Source organism: Vigna umbellata, chromosome 1 (assembly GCF_029865625.1).
Source record: "Vigna umbellata cultivar VRB3 chromosome 1, Vumbellata_1.0, whole genome shotgun sequence".
NCBI classification, from domain to species: domain Eukaryota; kingdom Viridiplantae; phylum Streptophyta; class Magnoliopsida; order Fabales; family Fabaceae; genus Vigna; species Vigna umbellata.
The window spans coordinates 66,337,835-66,364,267 of record NC_142165.1 but is presented as its reverse complement, the minus strand read 5'-3'; the positions used below and the strand labels follow the sequence as shown (position 1 = coordinate 66,364,267).

The window sequence follows — 26,433 nt, the reverse complement described above, 5'->3', positions numbered from 1 at the left end:
AAGAAAAGCCAAATGTTTTTATACATTTGAATGTATTAAAAAAAACCAAAAAATCATGTAAAATATAAAAGAAAAAAATAATGTTAAGAAAAATACATAAGAAACTTTGAGCACTAGTTGTATTAAAATAATATAAGAATTTAGAAAATAGAGTATTAAAGTAGATAGGTATATTAAAATAATGAGACCGAATACTTTATTCTAAAATAGTCTTATAATATAAATAGAACTTTTTTAAAACTTGGTTCATTATCTAAAATACTTCTATCTCTCTAAAACACTATCATCTTTGGTTCCTCTCACTTCTCTCTAGCTTTTCTCACGTTTGGAGCATTTGTTCGACGATCAGGAGGTGTGTAAGCGATCCTGGTGTCGAGGGCTACCATTTCAACCGATCAATTTCTAGATTTGAGTCAGTAAGTTAAAAACCCCTTTTTCCTTGGTTTCTAGGGTTCTTGATCATGTAGGATGATTCTGTTTTACATGGATCAAGAATCTCTTCCTTGTTTATTGACTCAATTTAGGTTCTAGGAGTTGTTTCCTAGCACCAAATTGATGATTTGTAGGTGCTTCTAGAATTTTCTTGCGATACAAGTAAGTCATCAGGGTTTCGTGAGTTGTACAAATTTTTAGTTGAGGTAAGGGAAGTTAGATTTACTTTAATTGCAATTAAGTTTGTATGTGAGATGAATTTATGAGGATTGTGTTATTTGAATTGAATGTTAGGTTTTTAAGTAGACGTTTCATGTTTCAATTGGCTGGTTTGAGTATGGATAGTTGAATGGTGTGTGTGAACTTAATTGAATGATGTTTGAACTATGATGGAATGATTACATGTTTGAAATCTGTGATAAGAAGGTTTATTGATGAGTAGAAGTAGTTTTCATTTGATTTTGGGTGAGTTTTGAGGAAGTGGAGTAGTGAAATTTTGATTTAGAGATTGGACACCCAAATGGTCAGTTGTAATAGTTTAGGTAAGTCATTTGGAAGTTGCTAGAGCCCCTAAGTTGTTTAAAATTGTGCCAAAAGTAGTAGAACGAGATTTGGGTCTATAAGTTGGTGTTTTATAGATTTTGAAGTGTATTTTGTTTAGTAACCGCTTTAGAATGATGTTTGTAAGGTCTAGAAACAATTGTCTAAGTTCAATTAAGTTTATAACACAATCTAGGAGGATTAGAAGTTTGGACAAATAGTTGAATTGGTAAACTTGGTGTAGGTTGCGTAATTCTACAGATTTGGTGTTGCAGATTATGCACACTCGTTGAGCTAGTGGAGTTGCTCAGCGAGTGGTTACGGAGGCAGGCTCATTGTTTGATGATTTGCACAACGAGAAGGTGCGTTGAGCGGCTGATTGAGGTATGGGAGCCCTGTGAGTTTTATTCGATCGACGAATGGGGTTATTGAGCGAGTGAGTTGAGGGTCTGGTACCACTGATGTTTTATTTGCTTAGGGAGTTGGATCGCTAAGCGAATGGTTTGGAGTATGGGGTTATTGTCGTTGTGCGAGAGAACTCTATGGTCGCTCAGCGAGTGTGTACACTGAGCGACTGGTCCAGGTTGTAAGGTACTCTTTTATTCTTTGTTCTTAACTGGTTTGAGTTATGTAATTGATTCATTTGTGGATGATGCATGAATGTGTATGAGTATTATGTGAGTATCAGAGTAAAGTATATTGTTTCAAATGATGTAGAAGAGAATTTCAAGAGGAATTTCTCAGTGGTGATTGTCAAAGTTAGGAAGTATGAATATGGGAAGCTCAGTCTTGGAGTTCATCCTGACATTCTAATGGTCACCTATTCTCAAGTAGAGAGGGGGTGAGGAATGTCATGAGAAAGAATAGCAGGAGGTCCTAGCCTTAGGGTTTTTTCTTGGCCTAAGGTGAGTGATAACGAACTAACCTTGTGTGGTAGCTTGGGGTAGGCCAGCTGTTTCACCACAACAAGTGCATGAACTGTTATAGCTACATATTCATACTAATTCAGATGGTCAAGTCAAAAGTAGTGGTCATAAATAAAGTCTAATTTGAAATAATGTGCTATGTAAGTATCTTATGAGAAATGTTTAATATGTATTCATATATCATTGTTTGTTTTCTTCTAGCTTACCCTTCTATTTGTGTTTGTGTTGTATGTTTTCTTTGTTTTCTCTTTTGCTACGATCATTCTGTGGGTGTGAGCAAAAGAATATGAGATGTTCCTGAAAGAGGTTCTTGATGGGAACGACGTTGATGGAGACGACGCATAAGAGTAGTTGTCTTGATAACCTTTTATAGTTATTTTGAGATAACCGTAAAACTTTACTTTATATGATAGTTAATAACTGTTTTATTATATGACTCTTTTATATAGTATCATACTATATTTATTATATGACTTTTTTTATATAGTATCATACTTGGGATGCTACACCATCACTTACACAACATTTATTAAATCCGTAGTGAAACCAAACTCTTCTCATGAAAGGGTTTAAAAAAAATAGATCTCTTTATAAAATTTTAAATAATTAATAATTAATATATGAGTGAAAATAATAATGGAAGGAGTTGTTGGTTAGCAGAGGAGCTCCAGGAGAACAAGTGGACATAATTAACCTGCACGTAACTAACAAAACTGAAGCACAGGCTACAACTGTCCATTCACATTCGCTCTTACCTTTTAAAAACACACTCACCCCGACTCAACCAACACAACACATTCTTCTCCTTCTTCGCTCACTCACTGACATTCTTCGTTAATTTTCAACAATCATGGATCCTGTGAGCGTGTGGGGGAACGCGCCTTTGGTGACGGTGGATCCCGAGATCCACGACCTGATCGAAAAGGAGAAGCGTCGCCAGTGCCGCGGAATTGAGCTGATCGCATCGGAGAATTTCACCTCCTTCGCGGTGATCGAGGCCCTGGGAAGCGCCCTCACCAACAAATACTCAGAAGGCATGCCGGGAAATCGCTACTACGGCGGCAACGAGTTCATTGACGAGATCGAAAACCTGTGTCGCTCACGCGCCCTCACCGCCTTCCACCTCGATGCCCAATCGTGGGGGGTCAATGTGCAGCCCTACTCGGGCTCCCCGGCCAACTTCGCCGCGTACACGGCGGTGCTGAACCCCCACGACCGCATCATGGGGCTGGATCTGCCCTCTGGCGGTCACCTCACCCACGGGTACTACACCTCCGGCGGGAAGAAGATCTCTGCCACCTCAATATACTTCGAGAGCCTCCCGTACAAGGTGAACTCCACCACGGGGTTCATTGACTACGACCGATTGGAGGAGAAGGCGCTGGACTTCAGGCCCAAGATGATAATCTGCGGCGGAAGCGCCTACCCTCGCGACTGGGACTACAAACGCTTCCGGGCAATCGCGGACATGTGCGGCGCACTGCTCCTCTGCGACATGGCGCACATTAGTGGCCTTGTGGCCGCGCAGGAAGCGAACAACCCCTTCGAATTTTGCGACATTGTCACCACCACGACGCATAAGAGCTTGCGCGGTCCCAGGGCGGGCATGATCTTCTACCGGAAGGGTCCGAAGCCGCCCAAGAAGGGGCAGCCAGAGAACGCCGTTTATGAATTTGAGGACAAAATCAACTTCGCCGTTTTCCCTTCTCTCCAGGGTGGTCCTCACAACCACCAGATTGGGGCCCTCGCCGTGGCACTGAAACAGGCCGCGACGCCTGGGTTCAAGGCCTACGCCAAGCAGGTGAAGGCCAACGCCGCTGCGCTCGGCAAGTTCTTGATGGGGAAAGGGTACAGTCTCGTCACCGGTGGAACGGAGAACCATCTTGTCTTGTGGGATCTCAGACCTCTTGGATTGACTGGTATACATCCTATCTATCCATCCATCTCCTCCAACTTCTGATTTCGATCTGTTGCCAATGTGTTAACAACGTGTGTTTTTGCTTCGCAGGGAACAAGGTGGAGAAACTTTGTGATCTCTGCAACATTACCGTCAATAAGAATGCTGTTTTTGGTGACAGCAGTGCGTTGGCCCCCGGGGGTGTACGAATTGGTAACTCGCTTCTCATCGATGTGCTAAATCACAAATCTTTCTTTACTAACTGTCTTGGAAACAAGATCTTGGATTGTGTCTATCTATACCCTTAATTTCTAATCACAAAAATCGTATGAAGTTTCTTAAGTAATTTTAGTTACGTGTTTGGATTGGCAGTGAAAGATCCAAAATCATGGTGACTCTGTATAAAATTGGAAGCAACTCAATGTTTTGTCTTGCCTTCAATGAGGGAAATCTTAGTTGACTTTGGCGTGTTTTGTCTTGCTCTAGTGTTGTTTCCTATTAGGGTTATAATATGTGCAATAATTAGGTCTATATAAGATTAGCATAGCAGCATATTTATTGAAGTTAAATCTAGGAACAACGCCCAAAACGCCGAAATATAAGTTTTGTTATTTTTTAATGCATTCATACACACGGTATTGTATATTAGTTGTTGTAGATTATTATTGGAAGAATTTTAATTAAAGATGTGTTCATTTTGTGTGTTATCAGTTGTGTAATAGTTCGGGGAGCTTGCAGACGCCTTTTCAATGCATTTTGAGTTGTTAGTTCGTGCAATATTACTCGCAAATCAATTATAACCTAGTGTGTTACTTTTGATTTTTTTTTTCAAAGTATATTTGTCATAGAAGTGAAGAATTTTGATGAGTTTACCGAAATGCTGCTTTGTTTTTGCTCCTGTTTCTGCATTTTTGCTGAGATGTTGGTTAAATCTGTGGGTTTGTTTAGCACAAGTATCTGAGTGGAGTTTGTGTGAGCAGGTGCCCCTGCCATGACTTCTAGGGGTTTGGTTGAAAAGGACTTTGAGCAGATTGGTGAGTTCCTTCACCGTGCCGTGACTCTCACACTAGATATCCAGAAGGAATATGGCAAACTTCTAAAGGAGTTCAGCAAGGGCCTCGTCGACAACAAGGCTATTGAAGATCTCAAATCTGATGTTGAGAAGTTCTCTGCCGCGTATGGCATGCCCGGTTTCCTGGTATCTGAAATGAAGTACAAGAATTAGATTCATTCATACAACTTTCCACTGTCATTCAAAGTCCAGCACAAAGTGCACAAGTAGAGAAAATGGAAATAAGTTTCATTCGTTTTGGTAGTGATGGGTTTATAGAGATGGTGTTTCAATTGAGAAGTTTAAAGTATCTTTGTTTTTTGTATTCACGTTTAATTTTTTAGCCTGATTAATATCATATTTTTTCTCATTAAAAAAAATCCAAATAATACATTTGCTGTCGTACTTTTTTTCTAAATGTTTCATGATTTCTCTTCAAATTTTGCTCTAGTGAACACCATAACAGGATGAGTTTTAATCGAGTTAGGCGAGAAGTTTGAGGTTTGCTTCTATCGTAGTTTCAAACTAAGCCCTATTACTATTTGGTTGACAAATGTATCCAAATGATGTATCTATGTATTATGCCTCCAATTCTCCATTGCCTATCCCCAAATCCTTTTTTCTTCTAATTATATCTCCACATTCCCATGAATTCTAGTTAAGCAAGGTAAATTACTGCTTACATAGTCTTTCTTTTAATGGAGATCAATGTTGATTTTGACTTTTGTAACATTAAATAATTAAATAAACGAAAATAAAAATAAATAATTTAATTGAAAATATTCAAATAGTTATACTTATTGAAAAAAAAAAACACCTGGATAAACAATGGACAAAAATGTCTATATCTTTTAGATAATTAAATCAATCACAAGTATTAACATATTTTTTGTATATATTGAAAAAAAGTTAACTTTAATTAATTAAAAATATCAAATATTTATATTTAAAATATAAATTAAAACTAATAATTAAAAAAAATTAAAATCATCATTTAAAAATATTTTTTTCTTAAAAATTAAATAAAATAATATTTCTGTAAAAGTTAAATAATTAAGAATATTTAAATATCTATGTTTATTAATAGAAGTTAAATAATTAATTTAATTACTCACATTAAATTTTTTTTTTCTAATGTGTCAGTTCATCATCCTCTCACTTGATAATGTTAGTGTTATCTGTAAGTGTGAATATCACGTTTCAGTGTCATAGTCATATCTTCTAAGTACAACTTATATATATATATATATATATATATATATATATATATATATATATATATATATATATATATATATATATATATATATATATATATATATATATATATATTAAAATAATTTTTTATAATTTATGTATCAAATTACTCAACCTAAATATTCAAATTAATCTTATTTTTTACATTTTGAATTTTAATAAATATTCCCTATTTTAAAGTAATAATATTTTAAGATTTAAAAAAATATAAATATAAGCTAATTAATATGTAAAACATATTAAGTTAAAAGATGCAAATGTATTTGTCACATTCAACATATAAATAAGCTAACAAAGGAAAATACATTTTTTTAAATTATTAGAAATATTAACAAGTTTCATTTTATATTTATATTTTTAATATATTTTTTTAAATATAAGTTTAAAATATGTATATTTTTAAATTTAAATTGGAAAATAAATTTAATTTCAATATGTAGTAGAGTGATTTAATGTATAAATTTTAAAAAAGTTTTTTTAAGTTGTATATATAATTTGTAATTAAATTTACTTACTAATTTTGGTTTTGTTTTGAAAAGGGATAATATTGATCCATTTTTAGAAAAAATTGAAACTCAATTAAGTCAAAATTTTAAATATAAAATCTGAATATGTAAGATTCGGATAAAATAAAAATATCTTGTTATTTTTATTTTTATAATTTTTTTAATATTAATTATTTAGTGAAGTTGGTGATTAAAGTATTTAAGAGTGGTATAATAATTATTTTTATTTTAGTTTTCAAAGGTTAAATAAGACTTATATTTAAATTTATTATATTTAAATTTATGCAGTTATATTTGAAACGTGATAAAGTTGTTCCAATGGTCTAAGGGTGTGATTGCAAAAAGATTCTCTCTTTATTTTTTTTGCTGTAGAATGTTATTTGGAGGCACATGGTTGCATTTCAAATTTTTTTATAAGCTTTGACCGTGTTTGACTAGGGTAGAGAGAAACTTTGTTGTTCTGTGGGTGCCTTATTTTTATTTAATTATTGTTTCTTTCTTTCGTTTCCTGGTTCTTTTATTTAGGAGAGAGAAAGGGTATATCCTTTGTTTTCTCTGCATGGTTACGTGAATAAGGGTTAGGAGAGAGAAAATAAAATTTGGTTTCTTTCCTTTTCTACGAAACAGATGAGCTTTTAAAGGTGGTTTTTATTTTCTCTCTTTGGCATTTTTGCACTTGACAAGATAGGGTTGGATTTTAACCGAAACTCTAAAAGGATAAAGGGAATAAATGGGCTTAAAGATATCTATGAGTTATATAAAGGTTTAAACTCTTTAGTTGTTTCTGTTTACTTGGAGTTTTCCTATTTTAATCTCCTTTTTATTAGAATCTCCAATTGAGTCTTTAAAAACATTAATTTTAATCAATTGAGCCTGTGTCGTTAAATTTACTTAACGGAGTTAAGTTTGTACAGAAGTGAAAGATTGATGTGTCTATTTTTTAAGACGTGGCATGATGAGAGTTGAAACGTAGCATGGTGAGACCTGAAATTTGGTAAAATGTAATAATTTAATATTTATGTGGGTAAATGAAAAAAAATTATCTTCCCCAACAGCAGAAACCATTTTCAATGGAGAAAAATCCAGCAGGGGAGCTCTTTTGCTTGAAGAGATTGGAGCAATTCCTGGTACCCATTTTAGATTGAAGAGGATTCTCAGAGGCCATGAAGTTGACCACATCAAAAGAGCCACCAAAAGCATTGTCAGAAGCACTGGAAGAACCATTTAACATTAAGATCAAACTGATCCGCCAATAAATTCTCTATCCTAAACAAACCCAGCAACCCCATTTAAGATTCAAATCAAAGCCCACATAATTGTTCTTCTTCAAGACATTCTCAACAAAAACAGTTAACTTTTTTCTTCTAATATGTATTTTTATCCACTCACATTGGTTCCAAATCTCCTACCATACCTATTATCCTTCTTTGTTTAATTTTCTCTAACTAATGCTAATTTTAAAAAAAGATACCCTCTTTAACGTGAATCGATTGAAAAATTGGAACCAAAGGTGAACGAAAAATGATACCTTGGAGTTGAAGGGCATTAAGGTAGAAGGTAAAGATGTCAGTTTCATTATTGCAGTGACTAAGAAATGATAAGAATGAATATTGATTTTGTTGTTGGATTGTTGGTGATGAGAACCACCATAAGAATATTCATTCTGTTGTTGCGGTAGTGGTCCTTGTGGTAGTTTTTGGGACTAGAAAGACCAGAAAATCTTGAAAAGCAATGAAGGGCATACATCAGATTTTGCAGATCAAATCCAAAATTTAGGTCTTTGAACTCCTTGAGTCTGACTCTGAACTGAAAAGTACAAACACAAACAGAGATGAGAAGAGGAAGAAAGTAAAGAGGTGTGAGGGTAGAAAACGAAGATTATTATTTTGTCTTTGGATCTAACTTTGCCTTTGTCTTTGGATTAACTCTTATCGTTGACCACTAAACTCCTTCAAAATTGAGACGCGACGAGATGATGGATGCGTGAAGAAGGTGGCGGTGCAGCGAAGGCGCTACTGGTGTTCTCACGATGGCTTCACGGTTGCGGCGTAACAAGGTGGTGACAGCGAGACTGAAGGCTTCGCAGCGGCTTTACGGTGACGTAAAAAGAAAAACTAACGGCATTGGTGATAGAGGACTAAATACGTAACTTTCTAAAAGAAGGACAAAAATGGATCAAAGTTTGAAAGAGAGATAAAAACAAAAAACTCGTGATACTTTAAGAACCAAAATTATATTTAACCCTTTTATTTATTATTTACTTTTTCACATGAGAATGTTTGACTCTCTTTACCATGTAAACCCTTCATTTACTAATAATATAAAACAATTATCTTCTTTATTTTCTTTTATCCTTAATTTAGCTTTTTTTTCACTTGAAGAACTATTTGTTGCGCTCAAACAATTTTTATTCTTAATGGTTTGACTAGTTTTAGATATTCAAGATACTTTCTAAATTATCACATCCTTAATTATATATTTGTACAATTTTGTTCAAGTATTAAAGCAGGAAAGATTTATGTTTAAATTTGAATTGTTATTACCTTAATCTTTTTTGTCTAAGTAATTTCATTTAGTTACTGTATGTAATTTGTATTAATGTATAAAAAAAAATCATCATAATTTATAGAAAGTAAGCAAAGAGACATTTGAAATATCTTTATACTTAAATATTTTTTTCTAGGTCATTTTTTTAAAATTATTTTATCAACTTTGTTTTATTTGTGTAATTACATGATATTTTATATAATTATTTAATCTTTATCTAATTGTATTCGCTAATATGATATAAAAGTTATACTGTTATCATTTATTTCTAAATATTTCACATTTAGTATGTGTAAATCACTTTTACTTATAAATTTGTTTTATTAAAAAAACCAAAGTTAGTTATTCAAAGCATTGAAAACACGTAACTCGGTTTCTCTCTCAGGTGCATTCTCTCCATACCCATCATCTTCTTCACCTAAATTCTCACTGCAACTTTATCTTCCTTATAATCACAGGTAGTAGTTTCAATTGCCACAAAGCCCTTTTCGAATCACCTGATCAATTTCTTCATTTGAGTAAGAAAAATTTTGGGTCTTCTTTGATGTTAAACTAATTCTTGTCTTGCATGTTACTCTAATAAGGCACAAATGTTCTTAGAGTTCTTGATTTTGTCCAAACTTCTTGTACATTATCTTTAGGTTAAAGAATAATTTTCTTCAGTCAAAAGGCTTAGTGGACTTCGTAGAGTTGTTTTGGACTAGTTTTCAAGGTGAAGGAAGCTAACCTTTAAATTTTTGCATGATGATTTTCGTTTGGATGTCTGGTTATGTGTTGATATTGTGTTTTGGTAGCTTAAATTGATTTGTTAGTTTTGCTCAATATGGACAGGAGATGAAAATCCCTAACTTGCAGATTTTATTATGTCTGTTTTGTGAAAATTTTGGGATTTTATATGATATGTACTGTAATTGGAATTGTTGGGGTGAAATAAGTTGTTCAATACGAAATTGGTAAAATTGTGATGTGTTTGAGGTAGGAAACATTGAAATGGGTCTTTGGTTCTTTTGTCTTTGTCATTTTTGCAAAATTTATGATTCTACGATTATGTAGACTCGCTTGGTGAGTAAGTCGCTTGTTTAGCTAGTGCCGAAATTAATTTTGACAAAGAGTTCTTCTCGCTATGTGAGAAATCTTGTCGTTGGGTGATTTGGGTTTTTGAACTCTAATTCATTTCGGAAAAATTATGATTCTCGCTTTGTTAATCGTCAAATCGAGCTAAAGCTTTTATAGCTGATCCTAGACATATCATTTTTTATTTTTACTAATCAGATCTTTGAAATCGTCTATTATGCCTCAGTTTTTGAAAACCCGAGACGTATAAAAACGCGATGACAGAAATGTAATTTTAGAGATACTATACGCCTCGGTTCATCTGAACCCACTATCTAAAAGGGTATACTGCCTCGGTTGATTAAAAGACCGAGGCAGAAAATTGAGCTAACCACTTAAAAAAATAATATTTTGTTTTTTCGAGGAGAGATACTGTACCGGTTGCAGATTAAACGAAGTCGTATCACATTTATGGTTCGGTTTTATTGTAACCGATGCCAATAAAGGCTCACATCACAACTTTCACTGTACTCAGACGTTTCCTTTCACAACGTTCCAAAAGTTCAAACCTTTTTGTCTCTCTCTCTACGGTTCTCAATGTTTTTTCTCTCTGCGGGTGCCTGAGCTGCTGCTGTGGGTGCATCTTCGACTGCATCATCAGCCTCATCTGTAAGATCCTCACCACCGTGCACATCATCGCCGTCGTGCTCGTGTTCCTCTCTGGCTCATTGTGCACCCCAATGTCCTCAAATTCCACGTCAGTGATGCCTCTCTCACGCGCTTCACGTTCGCCATGCCACTGGTCCTTGCCTCCTCGTCGTCGCCACTACCAAGTACACCACTGTCGTCGTCGTCAACCACCGCCAACCCCTCCTCCACTCCTCCTCCATCCCCCCCTCCTTTGTTTTCTGATTGATGCATGTGGTGGGGTTTGGCTGGACTTGATCTGAATTGATAAAAGTTTGAAGCTTTGGAGAGGGGCAAGTATTTTTGGTGTTAGCTTTCGGTCTTTTTGTTTGATCTTGAAGTATTGTTTTCTGCTACAGAATTGAAGTGGGGGTTCACCTCTGTAAGGTACCGAGTGGGGTTCTGCTGAAGAATTGAAGTGGTTTGGAGCTAGATTGTGAAAAGAATATTCTTTTTTTTTCTTGGGACTGTTTGTCGGCAATGAAGGGATTGGAGGGGGATTTTGTCCTTTGGTGAAATGAAAAAGCATATCAAACACTTATTTACTTGATCCAGCATCTGGGTTATTCGATGAACACACGGTAAGGCTCCCTGTTTTCGGATTTTGTCCTTCGCTGATGTATTGAACTGGAAGAGCTTCCCTCTGCTGCCCTTTCTCCTCATCCCGTTCTCTCCCAGCGGGATGGGCACCCCCGCGCAGAACCTGTTCGATGGAAGGCTCGTGAAGGGAAGGTCCGTGGTGGCGGAGGCAATTAGTGGAAGAACTGATACTGCCTCGGTTCTTTAGAACCGAGTCAAATCGTAAATACTGCTTCGGTTAAAGACAACCAAGGCGCAAATACTACTGACCTTCTACCTCGCCTGTATATGCATCGGTTTCCAAACCGATGTCTATGACCGAAAATAAGTGATACCTATTCCTTTAAGTGTACTAGTGTTGACTACTTTGTCCTTTATTGCTTGTTTGGTACATAACTTTTTTCTCAATTATTCAAGTGAATTTATTCTTTTTCCATTGTGTTCTTCTTTCAATTATATTTAATTTGAATCTAAGGACAATTTTTTGAGGGGTGTTGCTCCCTCCACCCCCACACATCTCTTCCTCCACCTCCCCAATTTTCTAAAATACCAATTATATCCTTCTAAAATGACAATTATATCCTTAAAAGTTAAAATTTTTTATTTTTATTATTTTAATATTTTAATTTATTTAAAACTTCTGATTTACTTCCCTCTGCACCTCTTCCTCTCTTCCATTTCCGTTTACCTTTCTCTCTTCCGTCAAACTTCTTCTCCACCGTTTATCATTTTCTCTTCCATCAAGCCTCATCAACGTTTAAAAACTAATCATATATAACATTTAAAATTATAAATTTAAATATAAATTACTGTAAATAAAATAAACAAATAAAATAAAAACGAAACGTAAAACGAACGCTGCCTCTGGACGGATGACATCCTTCAACGGATGTCAACATCCGTTTAAGGCAAAACGGATGTCAACATCCGTTTAAGGCAAAACGGATGTCGACATCCGTTTCTCTGCTTGGGATGAATTAGAATGGAAAAGTTGGACATGAGAAAACTTAGATGCCAAGCAAAAGTGATAGGAACTATAGTAACGGTTGCTGGGGCCATGTTGATGACACTGTACAAAGGGCAAGTCATCAATTTCTTGGGTTCTCAGTACATGCATCACCCCAGAAATTATGTTCCAGAAAACACCACTGATTCTGGGGAAAAGGATTGGTTTAAGGGCTCTATTCTTCTCATAATTGCCACCCTTGCTTGGGCTTCTTTCTTCATCCTTCAGGCAAGTAATCAAGTGTTTTTAAATCAAACTGTGGGGAGAGAGTAGCTTACCCACTTCTTTGATTCTTATTCATGCGACTGACTTGTTACATTATGCTGTGGTTAATGCAGGCAGTCACACTAAGGAAATACCCTGCTCAGAAAATGGGAGGTTGGAGACTGTGGTGGAAGAAGCCGAAGCAAACAACGATATCGAGATGCAAAAGGGTGAAGAAACGTCGAGAGATTTAAGGGTAGCCATTGTTGTTCCAAAAGTTTAAAGTGGTAGTGATAATCAGAAATGGAGGAATGAATAATAGAGGCTGCAATGAAAAAGGGTCGTTAACTGAGGAGAGCAGAGAAATTACAAGGGGTTTTTGTTTTGTGTACTCACCATCTTTTTCGGAAAATTAACCAGAGTTTTCTTTTTTGGGACCTTCTGTCTGGACCTTACTGTCCATAATGTAACTTAAATTTTGCACACTTTGGTGAAAAGGAAAATTGACATTGCAGAATTCTTCCTCTTTCCCTTTCTCAGAATAATTCGCAGAATGATAATTGCTGACATCTAATTGCAGGCATAAACGGTCTAATCTACATGAAAGATTTCTATAATTTTAATGAGGGACAAAATAAAATTTTAATGAGGGGCAAAATAATAAAGAAAAGGTGGAAAAAGGGGCAAAATAGTAAAGGGGAGGTGGAGGAAGAGATGTGTGGGGGTGGAGGGAGCAACACCCTTTTTTGAGTTTTGTTGAAGCTACAGGTTTTTTTAAAATTCCAAATGTTTCCGGCCCAGTCCTAGTACTTATCTCGTCCCATCTTAGTTTCCCATTTAAGTTACTAGAATATCCATAAGTAACCTAAAATATCCATAATTTACTAAAATATCTTATAGTGAATGTATATTACATTTTAGTAACTAAATTTTTCAGTTTCATTTATCATATATATAAATTTCTTTTTTCTACATGTAAGTGGATCAAATGCAAGTGAAACTAGTGATTGTATGCAAAATTAATAGATGCTTTGGTTATTATAACATTTTAATTATGTAAAATTGTTTAGTATTTATATAATTCTTTGAATATTCTCTACTTATTATTTAATACTCTAATTTGAGATTTATACAATTCTAATATTATTCTTAACTTTGATATTCTGGAAAAAAAATATATTCCTTTTAATATTGAATATTTTGATAGTATCTTAATTTATTTGCAGTTATTTTTATATATTTTTATAGAAATTATTTAATTGATATTTGAAACAGTAAAAACATGAGTAAAGAGATATACCATTATTAGATAAAAATGAGACAAAAATCATATATCAACTGGTTTGGGAATGAGATTAATTTTTATTACGAGAATGAAGATATAGAATAATGAAACCGGCACCCATCTTATTGTCATCCTATGTGAACATGCATATGGAGATATTAGAGAAATGATAAAAACACATAAAAATTATATACTCGTTCAATTGAATATGAAATCAGTCTCCATCCAGTACATAGTGTCATCCTACATAAGATGAGGAAATCTCACCTATATTTTAACTTCAGTTTTAAAATCTCGATAATGATTGGATATAGGTACATAAAGAGGAGAAAGTTCAAATTCAATTACATTATTGTAATTGTAACACAGTAAATGAATTTTTGTCGAAATAATAAAACTTTTACATAATTGAATAATTCTGTATTGTTGTTTAATTAAATTTTGAAGTTTCACGTTCTTTTCTTTGAAAGACTTTTTTAAGACAATATCCAATAAATTTCATGATAGATTTTAATTTAATCTTCTGTTCTTAAATCCATATTACAGTCTAATTTACAAACAGTAAAAGTACTGGGTTTTTTTATAATATAAATACCATAAGCAAATATAAGGTTATGTTTCCAACATCTTACCAATTGAAATAACCCCTCTCAATAAGAAACACCACCTCCAACTTGGCTTCTCACGGCAAAGATCTCGGCACCATTTTCCAAATTCAGCTGAAACAAGGTATAAGGTATAAGGGCTTTGTTTACTGTTTTAAAAAAGAGTTTTCTGTTTTTTATATTTGTAAAGATTAAACAACCTTTTTCACAAATGTTTTGTTATTTCATTTTTACTTTCCGGTTTAAAAACAAAAAATATGAAAACCCGCTAATTTTAGTTTCGTTGTTCTTTCTCAACCTACCATCAAAACTTGTTTCATTTCTTTCAAGATTTGATGAAAGACACAAATCTGTTTTAATTCATTTCTATATATATATTTTTTTCATCTCTAAATCATTTTGCAAACTAGAGTTACCAAACGATTTTTTTATCTTTAAAATTGATTACTAAAACTGTTTTTTCAAAAACTAAATCAAACATATCCTATGTTTTCTATGGAAATATAGAAATATATGAAAAGTCATATCTAATCAAATAGTAAATAGATAAATCATCAAGTTGATTGTTGAATATAAAAGATTCAGTTAATTTAGTTTTTGAAAGGACGAACTATTGACTTTTAGTACATAAATTTTGTAAGAGTCCAACATTTACGGTTTATTATTAAGTGCTATAGGATTGTTTTATTCTTAAAATATCAAAGATAAATTTGATAGTAAATTAAAAATTGTTTTGACATTAAATTATAATATACTAAATTAAATTAAGACTAAATATATGTGATGATTGGATTCAAATTAAAATTAAACTTATAAAATAGATTTTATAATGTGAAAGTTACCTTACATATATACATTAATTTGAACTAGTTTAAGTTGAGAGGTGTGCTGTGGAACATGAATTTTCTTGAAAGAAAAGTGACCATCAAGGATTTAACATGGTCATGTCGTGAAAGAAAACTAACCATTTTGGGTGTTTGACGCCCCTTAACTTCAGTACCCTCATGTATGAACTTCAAGGTCTCGTATTCCAACTTCTTTCTATTACAGAAATCTCTGAATACCTTAAAAAACTCCAAATTCTGCTTCACCTTGAAGAACAACTTATTCCCATCCTACGATTCAATCAACAAAAATCTGAAAACTCAAAAAACTGAATTGAATTCTTTACACAAAAAATTTAGTCAGAAAGGTTTACGCTGTCTCATCCAACATTTCTCTGAAAAGTAAATTAGAGTTTACATTCTTTTAAAAATTAAATTTTGACCAAAGAATCATCTACCAATATCAATAGTGTGGGGATTATCAACATGCCAATACATTGATATAAGAGTTTTGGTATTATTTTTAGACATGTGTGTGATATTCCCAAGCAATGATTCAGATAAAAATAAAGCAGAACAAAAAAGATCATCATGGAGAAATTAAAGAATCATGTATACACCTGAAAGCTGATTGATAAGTCGACATCAGTACACACATCATCTGGTGGCGATTTTCTCTTATGTCCAGCAATGGTAGTCGTGGCCATATTGTTCTTCTGAACACACAAAGGGAAGGGATGTAAGATTACACCAACCTCAATATCAAAGGAGAAAACAAAAGAACCCTAATTTAATTTTAGTAGATCTATGCAGACAAAAGATAAAGGTTTTACTCCAAAAAATTGCGAAAAAATCTTGAGAATGGATAGAAAATTAAACCATGTTTTTTTTTGTTAGAATGTGAAACGAAAACCTCCAAAACCACACACAAACTGGAAGAGGGTTACTGCAATTTATTTTATTCTTGAATAAAAAAGGAAGAGAAACGCACAAACTGGAAGAGGGTTACTGCACTTTATTTTATTCTTGAATCAAAAAGGAAGAGAAAGACGTTGTAAAAAAAGGGCTTCAAAGACAAGGACAGAGAAAGGAGCATGAACTCTGTTGTTTCACATGGATACCATTTTCTGGCTCTGCCTGTACGTTTTTTTGTATTCGTTTCAGTTTCCTAAATTGTTAATAGTAACAAAAGAAAAAAAAAAGTAAAGTTAGCGTGTACAACTAAAAGTAAGTTATTTTTGAAAACTGTAAAAAGAACAGTACTCTACGATTAAAATAAAAAGAGTTATGACTTATTGATATTAAAATGGTTAAATATGTGCAAATTTGATATAGGTCTGTTCTTTGATTTTGTTTAGTTTTCTAATTATAGAAAACGTATAGTTTCTCTCACTCAATCACATTAATTTTTATCTGACATACGTTCTACAATGTTTTCTTTCCATGTGTCAATAATTAATTTTTTGAAATGGAATAATATTTTTTTAAACATAGACCAGTTTCTTCTTGTGGGTTTTAAAGTTTCTTTTTCTTTAAAATGAAACTAGCTTCATCTCCAAGTCACTAGATCTAATCCTCCAAGTATTATCCATATCTTGACCAATTAAAGGTGAAAATTAGGATTGATTCTTCGGAAAAACTCGGATAAAGTTGAGCCAAAAGATCCCGATTTAGGATAAATTCATGAGGAAGTGACAGCATAATCTTCTACAACATTTAGAAATTGGTTAATTGGAAAGATACTCTTAGATATCTTAATATTTTATTTTTATCTTTTATTTTTAGTTAATACGTTATTATTTTTTGTTTGTATTTTGGATTTAACCTAATTTTTTTTATTATAAATATAATGTCATGTGTATATTTCATACAAAGAGGAGATTAATCTCATACTGTGCTTTTACTATACTGAACAAATACATGTAGGGTGTTACTCCCTCCACCACCACAACTTGCTTCCTCCACCACCCCATTTCCCTTTTATCCTTTTTTTTATTTTTTATTCCTATTTTACCCTTATTAAAATTTTAGGGTTAATATTATTTAAAATCTCACGTGAACATTCATTCTCTTTATCATTCTTCCCTCTTTCTCTTTATTATTTTTCTCAGGTTCACTCTTATGTTCCACTATCGTTGGGTTGTCTCTCACGTTCCACTTCTTCTTCTTTTTTATAGAATTGTGACGTGAGAGTGTGGTGGACTTTGTGTTTAGTAAAATTGAAAGTGGGGAAAGCAATTCATTTTCAGCCGTGAGTGGGATGGTGCTTCAAGGTGCTGGTTCAGTGGGGTGGTGCTTCAAGGTGCTGGTTCAGAGGCGTGAGAGATTGAGAAGCGTGAAGATGCATAATAAAATTCTAAAATATAAACTGTAATCGTTAAACGGATGTCCGTCGACGGATGTCAACATCCGTTGAAGGGAAAACGGATGTCGACATCCGTAGCTTAGTGTGAAGAAACTTATAGAAGAAGAAATGATCACTGACCAAGATGAAATAAAGGATCAAGATAACGTGGAAGTCGAATCAAAGCAATCCAGATTAGGGCGTGATGAACCCCAGAAGACAGATTCCAAAAGAAAGAAGAAATCTCGCAAGAAAAACCATGATTTGAAATCAGATGCAACCTTGAAATCAGAGTTTTCACATAAGAAGCATTCAAGGGAACAGTCAAAAGATACTATAGATTTGGACAAAATAATGGATGATTTTTGTCATGTTGAAGCTACTTATTCCATGATGTTTGACAATGATGGAAAAATTGACGCGCAGTCAAACCAAAAGAATGTAATGTTTGAAAACCTTGCTAATGCAATCCATGAATTTGTGAATCAGATGAGATTGAATGGGAAAGATTTGCATGAAGATGGACAATTCCTTAGCTCACGTGAACTCATGGAAGCACTTCAGGTTATAAGTTCAGATAAGCAATTGTATCTTAAACTTCTACAAGACCCAAATTCGCACTTGCTGAAATACATTCAGGAGTTGGAAAATGCTCAAGGGAGAGATGGCAAAGACTGCAGTTCACTTACTGCCTCCAACTGCTCTGAACTAGAACTTGTTAGTCTAAAACAAACTAGGGAGAATACCAACCGTAAGCATCTTAACTTTTTCAAGAAAAGGGGAAAGTCTCAATCAAAAGATCTGACAAATGAAAATGGGAAAACTGAGTTTTCAAATAGAATTGTCATTCTGAAACCTGCACTAACTGACATTCAAATTTCTGAAAGTGAAAGCAACCTTGTCTCAATGCTAGATTCTCGTGATGTTTCCAATTACAAAGGTCCTTCTGTGAGAGTTGGTTCACATTTTTCTCTTACAGAGATAAAAAGAAAATTGAACCATGCCATGGGAAAGGAGAGGCATGGAAACCCTGAAGTAATCCCACGAAAGCTCCCTGTTGAACGTCAAAATATAGATTTTAGGGTTAAAGTAAATAATTAAAATTAAAAAATATAAAGGTTATTTTTGTAATTATAAAAGGTTAGTTTTGTAATTCAGAAAATATATAATAGAATTGGGGAGGTGGAGGGAGAAAATGTGGTGGTGGAGGGAGTAACACCCATACATGTATTTCATGTTTTACCCAGAAAAGAGACCCCAACCCTAGGAGCCCTGTCAAATGGTGATTCAACATAGATTCTACATCTTGGAACCAAGCCAATTTTGGAGCAGCTTTGTGATAATGAAACCAACCAGCAAAAAGCATTAAGGCTGCAAAGACCAATGAAACCCATGATGTAGGCAATAAATATCCTCGCATATCACTAAGTCTTGAATTTTCTATTTGCTCAAATACACCAAAAAACCCAATTTGCAGAAATTGATAAATTAGGTAGAAATTGTTTGTTGAAAGACTAGATAGCAAAGTTTTGATTATACTTCATACATCAATCATCTAGGGGAGATAACCTAACTCAACGTAGAAACTTGTTTCAAAAAAGGCGATACAAGAATTGGGAATTGGATATTTGATGATGCCATCAATGTTGCCAATGACGACTCTATAACGCCCAGTCGCAAGACTTAGTGCTAGAGTGGAAGCCTTGTGGAGATGGAAATGGAGGACACCCTTACTGGTTTCATTTTGAAGAAGAAAAGGGAAAAGAAGAAGAAGAAACACTAACACAAAGAAGGTTTTTACATGTGTTATTATAGCCTTTTATGTCTATTTTGGGTTAGACATAAATCTAGGCAACATAAATTTACGTTTGTTATTTTAACATACATAAATTTACATTTATTGTTGACTAGTAAACATAAATTCTTCACATAATTTTATAAAAAGAAACTATACATCCACCGTAGCCACCATCATTTTCTTCCTCCCCATCTTCACATAGCCACCATCATTCATGGTCAACCTTTGCACCACCAACTCCCACCGTGTAATCCACCTCCAACATCCATTGGACAATCTCACCACTCCCACTCATCGGAGACTCACAGGAAGCGTGAAGCAACACATGTGTTACACACAACAATGAACAACCACCACACAACAACGTTAGAGATGCCACACTGCAAGCCACAAGGCAAACCACCATGAATGCGAGGAGCAAGCGCAAATCTCTAGCTACCATGCATCTCACCACTACAATCACGTCGAACATCCACAACCAAATCTACGACCACTAATAACACTAAAATTATCCAAACCTCTTCTTTTGTGATATTGCCCTTACTTCACTAAATATGGATAGCCTATGGAGCTTAAGTTGTGTATTTCTAGGCTAGTGCCTCCCAAGATGAAGGATTCTTCATTGCTTAAGCATCAGGTCAAGGCTTGAGGTTTCCTTTCAAGATGGATTTTCTTTGTGAGACTCAAGCCTCAGATTTCACACTACAGTCGTGCTAAAGTCAATTTGTTGTATTTTGTTCTCATAATTTCTCTGTCTTCTTCATAATTCAGCTTTGACTCTTGAATTTCATTAAAAATTGCAAAACAAGTAAAATTGGGGTGATTATCATAAATATTTAACAAAATCAAAACAAGATAAGTGTCAAATTATCATCAAAACTAACTCATCACTAGTGCATAAATAGTGTTTAACGCGTTTAACGTCTAACCAAAGAAAATCCAACGTAAAAAATGACCGATGACATTTTTGTAAATAAAACGCCATTATAGAAGTCGGTTCCCTAGGGTCAGATGTCAGATTCTCCTTTAGACGTCGGCCCCCTAAATCAGACGTCAGCCCCCTAGATCGGACGTCAAAAAGGTCCGAAAATATCTCATTTTAAGCGCCAATATTAATATTTTTACGACATAGACATCGGCCCCTCCAAATCAAACGTCAAATCCTCTACCAGAAGCTGCAAAATCAAAATTCAAAGTTCACTTTTTTAGAGATTTGACATCGAACGTAGAAGGGACCGACATCTAATACACATTAGACGTCGGATCCCCTTCCTTATACGTCAATAAGCTCCGAAAATATCCCAAAAGTAGTGCAAAAATAGATTTGTTTAGCAATTAGATGTCAGATCTGGAGGAGGGCCGACGTCAAATATCTTCTTAAACCCCAAAAACTCAGAATGCAAGTCTCACTTTCTTTTACATTTTCGTTTAGGCTTTTGCTTCGTTCGCATTCGCCATTATTGCTACAAGGTATGTTTGATTATTTTTCTTCCAATTAATTTATTTTGCACCGATTAACTTTAGTTTGCACCGATTAAATTTCGTTTGCATTGATTAAATTTCGTTTGCTCCGATTAATTTTGGCTTATGATGCAATTTTGTTTGTGAGTTGATGAATCTTAGTGGCGGTAGCGAATGTCCAATCTCAATTGCTTGAAACTCATAATATATACAATTTTATGACGTTCTATAATGATTTTATGTATTTTAAGTGTGGTAATATTGTAAAAAAAATTACTTTTTTTAAAAAACAAAACAAAAGGGATGTCGGTTTAATAGGGGTCTGACATCAAAATTGACGTCCAGGGAAGGGGTTCCGACGTCAAATTGATGTCTCCCAATAAGATATCGAATCTGTATTGGACGTTGAATGTCAAAAACAATAGATGTCAAAAGCCTTTTTTGTAGTAGTGCATATTGAGCACTTATCAACTAAGACCTTCCTTATGCCAAATTTTTTCGCTTCGACAATTATGACCATGGGATCGTCCAGGTTCGGATCCACTCCATGGAAATCTACATCAGTAAACGTGATAAGTCGCACTTAATGGACAACCCTTAGGTTCTTCTTCCTTGCCAAGGATGATGTTCCTCCTCTTATGAACCCTTCATCTCTTTGGTCATTGGACCTCCTATACCTAGAGCACGAGCACCCCTTGCCATCACGTCGCATGAAACGCCTCAAGTGGTTGGCCTAGACCAACTATTCAACTTTGTCTTTGAAAGCAGCATACTCGTCAATTGTGTGACCGTGCGGTGATATTTGTAGTACTTGGTCATGTCCACACCCTCTTCTTTTCTTTCTCTTTTCTCTCATCCTCACCTTTTCTCTCTTCTTTTTCGTCTCTCTTTTCTAACTCAACTCTCTCTTTCTTTTCGTCCACCCTCTAATCACGTGTACTCGCAATAGCTTTACACTCTTCCTTAGGGTTAACCTTAGTATTAGCCCCAAAACTCCTGTCAGGCATATCCTTCAACTTCTTAGCCATTTGGCCAACCTGTATCTCCAGATTTCTAATTGCAGCTTCAATGCTCTTTTGGTTGGAGATAGTCTCCTGAATAAATTGTTGAAGAGTTTCTTCAAGCTTTGTTGATCTCTCATTTAGCGTAGATACTTGTTGGCATAGTGATGGTTGCTGTTGTGATCTATTAACTTGTCCTACTTGTCCATTTTGACCTTGACCCATGCTTGGGTGAGGTTTCCACCCTTGGTTGAAGTTCCCTTGGCGGTATGGAAATTGATTTTGAAATTGATTTCCACTAAAATGGACATCTTCTAGGGCCTCCACTGGAAAAGCACATTGACCATTGATATGGTCACCACCACATAATTCACAAAGTTGTTAATGAATCTGTGAAACGTTCTTTAGCTCCTTTGGCAACTGAGCGAGTGTCTTTGTCAAATTCCCCAACTATTGAGTTATGATTTTATTTTGTGCAAGCAAGTGATAACAGTTGAAAAACTGTTATTTTTACACTTAAATTTGACCTTAAAAACAACCTTTATGACTTAGAAACTAGCTTGAAATCATGTTTTTGTTAAAGTTTTGGAAATAAGAGAGTTGGGCAGGTTTTATGCTTGATTTCCTTGTTTTTGCAGGTTTTTGAGATGAATTGAGCGAAAGAAGTGAAGGAGCTAAAAGTTGGATTCAGAAAAGGAAGAAAAAGTGCATAAAGGGAGAAGCCGCAAGTACCGCTCAGCGCCATTTACCGCTGAGCGGCACTTTGAAGACCCGCAGACACCGTTAAGGGGCAAAACTGCAGCTGAGGGGCAGAATAGCAGTCACGTGCTTACCGCTGAGCGACACTCTTATGGGCTTGGGCTTACTTTTCTGTAATTTTTAGAATAATATATAAGATTTTAGTTAACCTAGGTCAAGCATCTTTGGCTGGGACGAAGCAGAAACACACTCTTTCACCCCTTGGAGGAGGATTTTGGATGCTACAGCTCCTTTCTCACCTTTCTAGGGTTTTATCTTTCACTCTTTCATTGTATTTCATTTAGTTTCACCATGAATATGGTGAAATAAACCTAAATTGTTGTTGGGGAATCAATGTAATCCTTTAAAGCTCTCACGTATTGAATTTGTTCTTCAAGATCTTTTTTAAGATACATGCTTTCTTTCATTAATTGTTAGAGATATTCTTCTTTGCTCAAATGTTGTTGATGTTTCATTCATGTATGGCATAAATCTTATGATTTGTAAGTATCAGAAGATTTCGTACTCCTAGGGTTGGACGATTTGGGGATGTGACAGCTCTCCTCTTCTCTCCCTAGGATTGTTATCGAGAGATATCTTACAAATCACGATCTGGGGAATTCTCCCAATAGTAGTATAAACCTAGACATAGGAGTATGATGGTTGGTTGCCTTTAAGCTTTTGTGCTGTGTAATGCATGAGTAATTGCTAGAGAGACAAGACATTGTAAGCTAGTGATTATGATTAGGCTTTCTTCGCCGAGACATCGGGTTTAAGGTAATTTAGAAAGTGGCATTAACAATTAATAAAGAAAGATGAATTCTTGATTACATGAGAGTGGATAGGATGAAATTGATAACCCCCAACAACATATTCATTCATATATTTCAAACCACGTGTTCTGTTTCTCCTGGCCCATTGCATTCATATTTACTTTCAAGTATTTTGCATTTAAAATCTACAAGAATTGGTTCTATAAGTCTTAGATAATCTATAAATCACATAATTGTCTAGGTCGTGAGTCCTTTGGGAGAACGATACTTGGTCTTACCAATTTTATTACTTGATACGATTCGGTTACACTTGCCGAGGGTTTAACACCAAGGCATCTTGAGATTGCAATTGTAGGACTCCCTTCTGTTGAGTTAGAGCTCCTCTTTCACTATGCATCTCGTTGTCATTAGTAGCCATGTTGTCTATCAATTCAAAAGCTTCCTCTGGAGTCTTGCATTTGATATTACCTCCAGCTGAGGCATCTAGCATCAATTTGGTTTGTGAACCAAGACCTCCAAGGAAAAGAATGACTATTGTTGCTTCCTCAAAGCCATGAGTGGGTGTCTTTCTCAACAAGCTCTTGTACCTATCCCATGTTTGACCTAGCGTCTCCTCCATGCCTTGTCTAAAAGAAGAAATTTCTTGCTTCCCTTTGTTGATTTTCGATTATGGGAAGTACTTGTTTAGAAACTTTGAAACCACAGCTTCCCATTCAGTAAAGCTATCCTCCGTGAAAGAATTCAACCATAGCTTAGCATTGCCTCCCAATGAGAAAGGAAACAAACTAAGCTTTATAGCGTCATCCGACACACCATTGATCTTCACAGTGTTGCAAATCTCGTTGAATGTGATTAGATGCTCATATGGACTTTCATGTGACATTCCATTAAATTGGTTGCTCTTCACCAATTGTATCAATTCCGGTTTCACCTCCATATTTGCAGCATTGACCCTCGGCCTAGCAATCTATTAAAGTGATGAGGGCCAACAACATTAGTATAATCTGCCAGAGTACGTCTACCATTGTTCTCTTCGGCCATCTCTTTAGTACTTTGGTTAGATCTTTGTGGTAAGGATTGTAGAAGTGTCTCCGGAAAAGGAAATAATTCTCTAGATGTTCGGATTCTCCTTCTCCTTCTACTTTCGTCCAATCCTTCAAGAAGAGGTTCTGTTGTTTTTTTGCTCTTAGTCCGAATTGTATCCTACATACACAAGAAAACAAAACCCTAGAAACAATTGTTACCACAAAAAGGTAAAAAAAATACAAAAGATAAAAAGATAAAAACCAAGTCAAAGCTAATCAATAATCACACAAATAGAATAGTTAAACCACGAGTCCCCGACAACGGCGTCAAAAACTTGATAAACAAATTTTTAATCCCCGAAAACGGAGTCAAAAACTTGTTAAGACATCAGCAAGTGTATCGAATCGTATCAAGTAATAATAAATGGTAAGACCAAGTATCGTTTCCCAAGAGACTCACAACCCTAAACAGTTATGTGATTACTCAACTAATTAAGACTAAAAGAACAAATTTTGGGGTTTTTGAATACAAATGCAATAAAATAAACATGAATGCAATTTGATCAATTAAGGCTAAACACAAGAATGAATGGATGAAGTTGATGATATTGTTGTTGGGTTTAGATTTCACCTAATTTACTCTCATGCATATATGAATTCATCTTCTTCATTAATGTTAATGTCACTTTCTAATTTACCTTAAACCCGATGTCTTGGTAAAGAAAGTCTAATCCTTATTACTAGTTTACAATGTCTTGTCTCCCTAGCAATTAATCATGCATTACATTTGCACAGAAGCTTAAAGGCAACCGATCCTCCTATTCCTATGTCTAGGTAATATTGCTTACGAGAGAATTCCCCAGATCGTGATTTGTAAGATATCTCTCAATAACAATCCTAGGGAGAGAAGAGGAGAGTTGTCACATCCCAAATCGTCCAACCCTAGGAGTACGAAATCTCTTGACACTTACAAATCATAAGATTTATGCCATACATGAGTAAAACATCACAAGCATTTGAGCAAAGAAGAATATCTCTAACAATTAATGAAAGAAGCATATATCAATAATCAGAATCAATTCAAATACAAGAGAGTTTAGAGGTTACATCTTTTCCAACAACAAATAAGATTTAGTTCTCCATCGTCATGGAAGAACTAGATGAACAATGGAATGAAAGAATGGAAGAGATAGAAAAAGCCTAGAAAGAGAAGAGGAGAGTCGTCATCATCCCCAAATCTACCCCCAAGGGGTGAAAACTGTGTTTCTATGCTTAAGCCATCAAAAGATACAATCCCTAGGACGTGCAAGTCCTTAAATAGAACATAAAAATAACAGAAAACAGGTCCAAACCCATAAAAATAATAGAAAACAGGTCCAAGTCCATGACATTCGGTTTTGGCGGCACTCAGAATGACCCTCAGCGTTGACGCTCAAGTGCGAAACAGTGTATTCAACAGCACATTTTGGCACTTACCGGTAAAAATACCGCTCAGCGGTAGGTGCGATACTTGAACTGGTCCTCAGCGGTAGCACTTAAGCATGAGACAGTGTACTCATCAGCCAGATTGGCGCTCAACGGTGCAAATGACGCTAAGCGGTGGCAACGGTTCTTCTTTTGTGCACTTGTCCTTCCTTTTTTGAGTCCAACTCCTTGCTACTTCAACTTCTTTCATCCAATTCATCTTAATTCTTGTCAAAACAAGGAAAATCAAGCATAAAACTCATCCAACTCTCTTATTTCCAAAACTTAAGCAAAAGCATGATTTCAAGCTAGTTTCTAAGTCATAAAGGTTGTTTTTAAGGTCAAAATTAAGTATAAAAATAATGGTTTTTCAACCGTTATCAAATACACCCCTAGTTTCTATTTTACACCCTCCATTTTTTCAAATTGG

General features: G+C 34.9%; 2 protein-coding genes and 1 long non-coding RNA gene across 6 annotated transcripts; 2 read left to right on the top strand and 1 right to left on the bottom strand.

The window, feature by feature from the left end:
* The first annotated feature begins 2,646 nt into the window (after positions 1-2,646).
* Positions 2,647-5,251, top strand: LOC124827959 (serine hydroxymethyltransferase 4-like). Its single transcript, XM_047301147.2, has 3 exons — positions 2,647-3,817; positions 3,907-4,008; positions 4,776-5,251. The coding sequence occupies exons 1-3, from the start codon at positions 2,749-2,751 to the stop codon at positions 5,018-5,020; spliced, it is 1,416 nt and encodes a 471-aa protein (XP_047157103.1). The 5' UTR covers positions 2,647-2,748; the 3' UTR covers positions 5,021-5,251.
* A 7,209-nt stretch (positions 5,252-12,460) lies between these two features.
* LOC124827958 (uncharacterized) lies at positions 12,461-13,202 on the top strand. Its single transcript, XR_015785915.1, has 2 exons — positions 12,461-12,713; positions 12,824-13,202. It is a non-coding gene; the product is annotated as an uncharacterized LOC124827958 (long non-coding RNA).
* Positions 13,203-14,457: 1,255 nt separating this feature from the next.
* On the bottom strand, positions 14,458-16,543 carry LOC124827957 (small ubiquitin-related modifier 1-like). 4 transcript variants are annotated; one of them, XM_047301144.2, is made up of 4 exons: positions 16,391-16,543; positions 16,020-16,115; positions 15,541-15,690; positions 14,458-14,689 (listed from the first exon to the last, which is right to left on the bottom strand). In XM_047301144.2, exons 2-4 carry the CDS (start codon positions 16,104-16,106, stop codon positions 14,621-14,623), a joined length of 306 nt encoding a protein of 101 aa, XP_047157100.1. In that variant the 5' UTR covers positions 16,107-16,115; positions 16,391-16,543; the 3' UTR covers positions 14,458-14,620. The 4 variants fall into 4 exon arrangements, with proteins under 4 accessions (XP_047157100.1, XP_087968981.1, XP_047157099.1 ...); XM_088112855.1 differs by having other exon boundaries at positions 16,414-16,512; XM_047301143.2 differs by having other exon boundaries at positions 16,279-16,503.
* Between the last annotated feature and the right edge of the window lie 9,890 nt (positions 16,544-26,433).